Consider the following 10,068-nt stretch of genomic DNA (forward strand, 5'->3'; position numbering starts at 1 on the left):
AGTCAATGAAGTTGACAACATGGAGGCTTCTATACATGTAGTTCATGATATCCTTCTTTAGTAGCATGTCTACGGTGCTATCTTGCCAATCCATTCAAGATTTGTAATGGTGACTTTGCAAGTCAGGTTCATGTACGGGCAGATGGAGAGGAGGGCTATACAAACTCTGCCAGGAGAGTGTGAGGACTGGGCAAATGTGCAGGAGGATCAATGCATGTATGAGGATTACCAGATAGAGCAACAGTGGGATGAGGCGGTATCTCAAAGATGCCCTATTTTCCTTGACTAAGGTGAATACCCCTCCAATGAGAAAAATTTGTACCAAAAATACTCAAGGAAAAAACAAACACAAGAGACACAAGGATCCAAAGGCATGGTAAGTGAAATGAGTTACATTCTTAGGAGTATATTGCACTTTTGTTGTCTCCTAATGAAGAGACTATGATGGGTTCATAGGAAACTAATACTAGTAGTGCGGTTACTATAAAAAGAAAACACAAGAGCAAGTGCACATCCAATATCATTGAAGAGAGGCCAAGCAAAGATCGGCCCTCATCCCCAATTAATTTGGTTTCTCCACACCTAAAAGGTTTGATGTTTTGAAGTACTATAGCCAAGACATCTCTTGTGTCCCTCTAGTAAAAATATTTTCTTGAATATGAATCGTAACCACCAATCCATGTAGGCCCTTTCATTGATACCACTAAAGAGCAGATCACAATGGAAGGCATCACCGAGGAGGTCCGTGACATTGGCATGGATAGAAGGATACAAAAAGTTCTTCCAGATCTTGTGGTGGAGAGTGTTACCTTACACACCACTATAGAGAGACACACAACAATGGCGAGAAGCAGTGAGGCATCACATGGAATTGACACACATATTATAAAGCACCAAGATGGTAAGCTTGCTTTTGTACAAAACTCATGATGCGAAGGCACGTAATTCTTGTTCACCACCAAAGTAACATCAACAATATTTTTTAACACATAGAGGGTAGAAGAATTGAGTGTCTTGGATTTAAGGTCACATTGAACGTGATGCATGCACAGAGAGGTTAAGAAACAATGCTTGTGAATTTCACACATGTCATGATTGGATGATGTCAAAGTTTTAAAATATTCTATCATTATATGATGTTAATAGTGACGAGTGTCCTTGTGTAGGGAAGGAAATAATGCAAGAACGTGGATTAGCCGTACTAGGGGATGTGGTAGCTACCGGTAAACAAGCGTGACTCATGGTTTTTTTTCCCACAATACAATGCCAATAAGAATGGTCTGTATTTTTGTAAAGGGGAATACAATTTTTTATTTTCAACCTATAATGCTAGAAGATGTGCCAGCCACAGACACTGGTGAACTAACGTGTCTCAATGATACTATCTACAATAACATTTTGAACAAAAAACATGTTGCTAATTATGAATTTATCATACAGAGGGCCAATTGAAAGTCACGTGGAATTCCACTTGCAAGACATCGTCTCCCGCAAAGCTACAATGGTGCAAGATGTTCCAACCACACATGTAGGTAAACAAACATGTAAGAAGAAAATTATCTATCGTTAACATTCAGTAAGAAAAATATGTTACTAATCGAGGAGTCGATGTGCAGAGATCCGCAACATTGAAAGCCCTATGGAAGATCCCTTGCAAGTCGTTATCTACCATGCCACTATGATGGCGAAGGTGGAGTGGCGAACTATTCTCTGCAATCCATTTGAGATCGGACATGCGTTGAGAAATGATCAGCCAAGTGAGGCATTCTCTCGATTTTGGTAGAGGCATTGGAGGAGGTCAACCAAAACAAGATGGTCGAGGTTGACGAAGAAACCACAAACACAGCATGTGATATCATGGTGGTTCGTCTCCCTGAAGATAGTGCCGTGCATGGATTGGGGGATGGAATTCCATCATGGAACTCCCATACTGAGGCAGAGTCAGTCAATGCCATGTATTTAGCTGGTCGTGTTCTCAAGGACACATGGATGTTACTGTTCCTTGCCACAACACAGTCCATGGTAGAGCTTATCGAGCAAGTTGTGGAGGACCGACAGATGGAATCAAGGCAAAAGTGTTGGGCCTTACGCATGGCACATGTTATTCATTGCGAGACACATGTATGTGTCATTAGAGGTAGAGAGGTGAGAGTTTTAAAGTCATGATATGCTCATGCTACATATTATTTATATATCACACTTGTTGGCTTCATTTAGTGAGTATAATTACTAAAATTAGTATTTCAATCTTTTGTAGGTACATGTGCTATATATTCTAACGTACATGCGTTCAGATATCGCTTACAATGGAATCATCCCTCCGAAGTTCACAAAAGATGACATTACTGTGAATGAGTGGGTGCGAGATACATTAGGATCCCCAATGAGAGGTCAATATGAGATCCAATGTTGCTAAACTATTGTTGATATGTTTTGTAAACATTTAGTAGATTCCTAATACATTATATGACTACCAGATACTGTAGGTGGCATGCAACGTGGTACGGCTTTTTGGAGCTCGTTCTTGCAAATGTACACAAAAGAAGGGGACACCATTTTAAATTGCAATGCAGGATGTGGTGACTTTGCATCAGTAGCGCTAAATTCCAATAGACTAATTGCATGTCTATATCGCTTCGCTGAATATGGAAGATATCTAAGAGCAAAGGTAACATTTTTATGTAAACTTGTACAATATCTGATTGTAATGTAGTGTTCTTTTTCATCATACCAATACATGGATGCTCACCCTTCCACGTGTGCATGTACAACTACCTTCCACAACCCGAAAATTAATCCTATTCGATATGAATGGGGTGCTTCTACATAGGCGGCCAAAGCAAAAGGAATCGTTACTAGTGAAGCCCCTAGAAGTGGGCAAGTATTGGATGATTTTGCAGCCAGGGCTCGCCAGGGTAGAATGTAGAAACATGCATGCATATGAATGCATGTGTGCACAATGGATTGAATAACAATGAGGTAATATTTTTGTCTCGATAGTAACTATTCGAACAAAGTGAAAAACAATAGATATCTCATGTTACTGAAGTGAGTGTAACAAACTATTTGATACCCTATCCTCTTGTAGTAAGTCCACACAATAATGCTCAATTTAAAGTAGCGAAAACATGTGCAATGTAGTTTTGCCTATATGTGCACAATGGAAGTGATATATTAGGATATAATATCAAATCATGCACATAAAAGTGAGAGGTACGTAAATGTATATATGCATATGGGATAACAATGTGATATTCTTTTCATCTTGATATTAACAGCTAATTTAGAGTGTGTATGAGAGAGAGAGGGGGGAGAGAGACAGGTTACCATTTGAGAGAGAGAGAGAGAGAATGTGTGTGTGTGTGTGTGTGTAAGAGGGGGACAAAGAGAGGAGTTGCTTATTTAGTCTAGTGCTCTCTCATCTAATATTCATTAGCTGCTTTATTTAGTTGCTATATTTGAGAGAGAGAGGGGGGGGAAAGGAGACACAGCACAGTGAGTGAGTAAGTGAGTGAGTGAGTGAGTGAGTGAGTGAGTGAGTGAGGGAAAGGAAAGAGGAATAGAGAGAGAGTGGGTATATATGTATTTATGAGTGACACAAGAAGAGAGAGAGCAAGTGAGAGAGAAGGTGAGTGTAAGAGAGGGAGAAACGAGAAGTTGCACAGAGAGAGAGAGAGAGAGAGAGAGAGAGAGAGAGAGTGTGTGTGTGTGTGTGTGTGTGTGTGTGTGTGTGTGTGTGTGTGTGAAAGGGAGATGGAAATGAGAGAAAATAGAGAGAATAATTGGTGGAAGATGGGGGATAGAGAGAGAGAGAGAGAGAGAGAGAGAGAGAGAGAGATTATAATTAACATTGGGAAAGAAACATGGGAGGGAACGGTAGTGGTGAAAGTGGTGGTGGTAATGATAGCGGCAATGGTGGTGGTGATGGTGGTGATGGTGGTGGTGGTGGTGGAGATGGTGGTGGCAGTAGGGGCGGTAGTGGTGCTTGATATGTGCACAAGAGAATAGGAGGAATAAGTGGAATATGTGGAACAAGAAATGGAGGTTGCCTAGAAAAGCTTGCTTAAATGCTCGCTCGAAAAGCTTGCTTCTTGCCCTTCCCCATTGAGACACATATTGAGATTATACCCTCATGACCCTGCACATGTGAGGGTTCATCGGAGCATAGAGAATCACATATACAAGCACATCCCAAGCAAAGCTTGAGTAACTACTACTTTCTATATGGGTACATCTGTAAGCAATACCATGGTATATCTACAAAGCACTTATGCTCCCCTGCACAATGAATTGCTATCCTCAACAATCTAAGGGTGGTTGACTTGACTCATTCCAAGGTCTTAACATAGCTCATTCTATCAAGTTAGTGAGTGACTGTTGATCTAGGACATGACCCATTAGCAAGGTCTTAGCGTATCTTTTTCTATCAAGCTAGTCAATATCTACCATACTACAACATGAGGATCTTAACACAACTTTTCCTATCAATTCAACCAATGTTTGCCCATCTAAACTATTTTTCTTTATTGTTTTCCATTTCGATCCAACCCTGGACTCAATTACATTTGAGGAGTGGAGGATTCAAAGTCTTAATTTTATTTGGCTTGGCTCTTATGGCTTCACATGCTAAGCTTTGTAGGCATGATCCTAAGTTATCACGGTGTTGGGATCAACATGTGGTGACTCGATTGCCACCATGCTATGCCACAACTCAAGGGAGGCAGTCCATTAGGTTGCGCCTTGTGCAATTCCTTCATTTCTATCTCCTCATCTACTTCCTCGTTATCCTCAATATCAAAGACATTTCATGCCTCAAAGGAGAGCGCTTCACTAGTCTCACCCTCAATCTCAATGGACAGAGGTGTTTCTCAACTCATGCAATCGTGCGTCTCCTCTCCCTTCTCAATCTTCATCTCCTCCAACACTAGTTTATCTTCAATAACCTATGGGTGCGAGGGCTCATCCTTCTCACACGTCCACCTATCTTTATCTTCTTTCTTATAGCCTAACTCATTCATATCTTTTCTAGCTTCGAACTCACATCCATCTTCTATGCTTCTCCTTTCACATAGTGTCTATTTATTCTTTTTCTTGGGCTTTCTTGGCTCCTTCTACGGATTGGCATTCTCCTAGGTATTCTTCTCATTAAGGGTAGGAGTTGTAAAGATATTCTTCTTCCGGATGGTAGTCGATGGGGTATTCTTCAAGGTAATAGCATCCACGTTCTTCTAGGTAGTAGTCAATGGAATATTGATCTTCAAGGTAGTCTCCTTCTAGCTCTCCTACTCCTTGGTAGTAGTCTTCAAGGTAGTAGCCCAACATTGTTATTTGTCCTCTTCATCTGACCAAAATTTATACACTAGTCACTTCATTCTTCTCTTGCCTCTCCTTTGTCTATGAGTAGTTCAACCAACTCGTGATCCCTCAAATCCACATCCAATATCCCAATCCCACCTTAGGATTATATCTCCTTGCAACTTTGTGTCGAGGTCTCAACTCAACTTAACTTGCCACAACATGGCTCTCTCTCACCATAATCAATTGGTAATCAACCTCCTCTAAGTCCCCTTCTAACTCTTCAACCTCCTTAAGATTCTACAACAGCTCAACTCCCTAGTGCATCTTCTTGAACTCCTTGACATTCTCCCATGTTTGCTCGATCTATTTGAGCTACAACTCATTATATGCAACTTTAAGTCAATGACATCTCTCTCTCTCACCATAATCAATTGGTAATCAACCTCCTCTAAGTCCTCTTCTAACTCTTCAACCTCCTTGAGATTCTACAACAGCTCAACTCCCTAGTACATCTTCTTGAACGCCTTGATGTTCTCCCACATTTGCTCGATCTATTTGAGCTACAACTCATTATATGCAACCTTAAGCCAATGACATACCTCATTTTTCTCTTCAAATAAAGTGTCCTTCCATAGCTTGAGTTCTCTCCATGTAGTAATCATTTTGGATTGTTGGCACATTAGATTCACCTTCAGTTTTCAACAAATATCATGCTCAAGGGGCATTGTGATGTGGAACATTTGCCATGTCAGATCGCATCATATCATGGGTCGATGAATCATGATGCACTAAGATCTCTACGAGCATGAGCTTTCACATTAATTTGCTTAGTGCTAAAGTTGCTCTAATACCATGGGTTACATGCATTCAAAAGACTTCAAGTGTCACCCTATCATGAGACATAAAAATGGCACGATAAACAAATATATCAGTTTAAAAACTTTGTATTTATGATATTTAAATATACAACATTGAGGTTCATTTTAAGGACTAGATCATCAAGATGTCACCATGAGAATTTTCCATCAAGCATAAGAAATCACATGTAAAAGCACATCCCAAGCAAAGCTCAAGTAACTACTACTTTACATAGGTGCATCTGTAAACAAAACCATGGTGTATCTGCAAAGCCCTTACATTTGATTGGGCAAATCCAACAACTCATAAATGACGAATTTGAAATAGGGCTGCATTTTTCAACATGCCATCAAACTTCTAGAGTCTAAAATAAGAGGGTATCTCCAGCTCATTGGGTGAGCAAAACTAATAGTTAGTCCAATCAATAACTTGTAAGGATAAAGCAACCACCAACTTCCCCTTTATGTCCAAAACATTTAAAATTCTTGAGTTTGGATGTTAGTTTTGCGAGTAACACTGAATTTCCACAAACACAAAAGCCACCTCGTGACAAATCCCCTTGTGCTAAGGACACATCATTAGAACTGGTAGCCACATCACAGCCTACAGGTAACTGTTTCCTTTGTGCTTGCATGCACTCACTTAACATGGAGATGGTGAGACCAATGGATGTATATTAACCAAGAGAAATCAAGAAGCATAACGAATACATCTGGCATGATTCAGCTGGTTTAAGCACGCAGACCTTGGTTACTTTCTTGCTACTGGTGGGCTTCATCATTCCTTACTGATCTATATTAAGTAAAATCTCCCCTTCTTGTAACATAGCACCCAAAAGAGGAGACACTTCCTTATACTGCACTGGGCACGCATGCCACAAGTAAAACCGAATTAGTATTGCACAGATCCATGGATCCATTCACTAACAGACGTATATTCACTGACATATCACTTCAATACAATGTACCACATGACGAATAATCCCAGTGCTCGTGGCAGAAAATTTGACCAAAGCAACCATAAAGGGTAAACTGCTAGTCCAGGTTGTAATTTTGCAAAATGAGTCTAGTACTCAAACAAGAAAATTAAGAAAGCTGTTGGACTTAGATCCCACGCAGCACTTGGTGTGAATGGTCAAAATGACTCCAATACTGAAAAGATAAAATTAAGAAAGCTGTTGGACTTGGATCCCACACAGCAATTGGTGTGAACGGTCTAGAGACTTGATCATGTCATAAGAGAACTCAAGTATTATCATTAAACTACACTTTGTAAGTCCAACCACCGAAAAGAAATCCTAAGATCCGCATCCTAAGTAAACTGCTCAGACTCGATGAAATGTGGATTTCCCATCTCAGAATAATGTTTATTCTTCATCCTCCTCTTCATCCCCACCTGCAGCCTTCTTAGAGGCAGCCTTCAAGTTCTTTCTCTTCACGCGGCCAGGTCTGCCACCACCAAAGGGACTGGACAGTGCAAAGTCAATATGCTTCTGCGAATCTACTCTGACCAAGAAAGAAGGCACATTGACTACCTGCTTCCCAACCCTGACCAAACCAAAACACTTCAGACCTTTGCGCGCTCTAGAAACTTATGATTGAGAAAACAGAAAAACTCACCTGATATGCCTCTGCTTGATCAGAACACGTGCATGATGAATTGACTTTGCCATGCCTGATTTGAAAACCAATGTCTGCAGGCGACGTTCCAGAAAGTTCTCCACTGTCAAAGCCAGGACATAATCAAGCTTGTTTTGAGTTTCCTCCAAGAGTCCATATCTGAACATTCGCCGAAGCAAGGCCTCTCCTTCAAAGATGCGGCGAGGGTTCTTCTCATCCAGGGTTAACAGCATACGAGCATTATTGCGAATACGGCTCAGGGCATACTGCACTCTCCATAGTTCGCGCTTGTTGCGTAGACCATATTCTCCAACAAGCTTCAGCTCAGCATCAAGCCGCTCCTTCTCATAAGGCCGGCGAGGCTTTTTGAAGGTCTTTCCATCTGCAGTTGCAGGTTGGAGATGTAAGGTGAGGTGTGCCCCCAGTTGCAACAAGACTAACTAAGCTACTGCACCGGTCAGAATGACTAATATTCTGTGAGCAAACCAAGTGACTAATATTCAGTGCACACAGATGTAACACAATGTATTACCAAGGACGCCCAGGCTTCATCCAAAACCAGTCTCACTTGCAGAAAAGAGCCTTTCCAAAATGGTGGCAAGTTCATGAATGTAATTTTTTAAGGTCTTTCCGTAAAGACATTTCATTTCCAGTTGATGAGCAATTCGCCAATTAGAACACAGAAATTGTGTTTTCTGATACTTTCTGGGCTGGTAAGAGAAACCACATGAATTCCTACAGGCCTTTCTTCTCCTCCAACCAGCTCAATGATTCACAAGCTACTGTTCCATTTGTTATCAGACACTGCTGGCTCAGTTCGACTTCCCAAAGAGTGAAAGCATGATTGATCAGCTCGATCTCCCAAGTAAAGAAAACATGATTGAGCTATAGATCAGCTTACAGTATGTCACGATAAAAGGCCCGAAGCATGATTCTGGCCTGCTTTAATGTGGTAACGGCCAAATCAATTCTGCAGGCAGGTTAAATCATCCTCAGGCAGCGCAATGCTATACTAACCCGTAGAGGCGCCCTTCTGTCTATGTAAGAAACAAGAACTAGGGATGGATGTTCAAAGCAACATACTGCAAGCTTCATTGAAGCTTTCTTCTGTGTGGAAGACGTTCCGAATTCCGAATAAACGATACAGGCCTGCGTTTGGGACATGAGAGGTTCCATACAATGGAAGAAATGAAAAACAAACAGGAGGGAGATACTCACAATTGCGGTAAAAGCTGACGTGCACCATGGTTGGCCTCCGTCCTGCTTGCCTGTGCTCTCTCTCTCTCTCTCTCTCTCTCTCTCTCTCTCTCTCTGCCTCCCTCCCTCTCTACTCTCTCAGCCGGCCGGGGAAAGGGCAGCAGAGGAAGGGGAAGAAGAGAAAAACAGATACAGGATCTTGTAACCCTAATATCAAGGGTCCGACTAAAACTGTCTTACAACCCAAAAGAACATTCCCACCCATGCGTCCCTGGGAATCGAACCTGGGCTTCTGCCAGAAATGGGCTGCTCTCGAGGTACCAAATAAACTTCCCACAAATAGCCTCACATTAGATTGAACGGGCTCATCGATCCCTAATCAAAAGAATCGGCCTATAGATTGTCATCTAACAACCCTCCATTATTAAAAAAATTTCCAAGCGAGCTGCATAAATGTTTTTCAATAGTCAAACTATTTACATTATATAGAGTTCAAAGAAAAAATATTGAGATATTTTGATATTTTTATCAAGTAGCCTTAGTTACAAACGAAAGGTTCATAAAAGAGGGGCAGTGAGGGGCCAATAGAGTGACACTCAAGGATGCATTACTTTAGGGCTTTATAAAATCTAAATATAAAAAATTTTACATGGCTCAATTCTTTGACTTAAGTTAAGCTCATCTGTAATTTTAAAAAATTCTTATTATATTGTTAAGTGACTAAAAAAACCACATCTTTCTTGTAAAATTGTCACTCGATTGGGGTGGGGTGTGTTTTCTTTTTGGAGGGCGCTACTTTATTGGCCCCTTTACCCTAGTATTTGCACATTTACATAATAAGTTTTCAAGAAAATCGTGATAGTACTCTAATGCCTTGGGTCCTCTATTTGTAAGAATCTCGCTCGAGTTTTTTGGTCATTTTATTAAAGATGCTTAAGGTTCCATATGCCCATCAATGTTGTTAGGATTTGTAGGAATTCTTGTTTTGAAGAAGAGGCTTGCCCCTTTGGTTGGCTTTGCACCAAGCCTTATTTAGCAACATTTTACCTGGAAATCTTTGCCCTCCTTGGTTGTGGTGTGCTAAGAAGGGCTAGCA

At 40.9% G+C, this 10,068-nt stretch overlaps 1 protein-coding gene across 1 annotated transcript; it reads right to left on the reverse strand.

Moving 5' to 3' along the window:
- Positions 1 to 7,296: 7,296 nt before the first annotated feature.
- On the reverse strand, positions 7,297 to 9,235 carry LOC148024289 (small ribosomal subunit protein uS4z-like). Its single transcript, XM_087693910.1, has 3 exons — positions 8,994 to 9,235; positions 7,776 to 8,157; positions 7,297 to 7,703 (listed from the first exon to the last, which is right to left on the reverse strand). The coding sequence occupies exons 1-3, from the start codon at positions 9,019 to 9,021 to the stop codon at positions 7,523 to 7,525; spliced, it is 591 nt and encodes a 196-aa protein (XP_087550036.1). The 5' UTR covers positions 9,022 to 9,235; the 3' UTR covers positions 7,297 to 7,522.
- Positions 9,236 to 10,068: the final 833 nt, after the last annotated feature.

This window comes from Lygodium microphyllum, chromosome 15, assembly GCF_053477565.2.
Source record: "Lygodium microphyllum isolate KBCC chromosome 15, Lygodium_microphyllum_v1.1.10, whole genome shotgun sequence".
NCBI classification, from domain to species: Eukaryota; Viridiplantae; Streptophyta; class Polypodiopsida; order Schizaeales; family Lygodiaceae; genus Lygodium; species Lygodium microphyllum.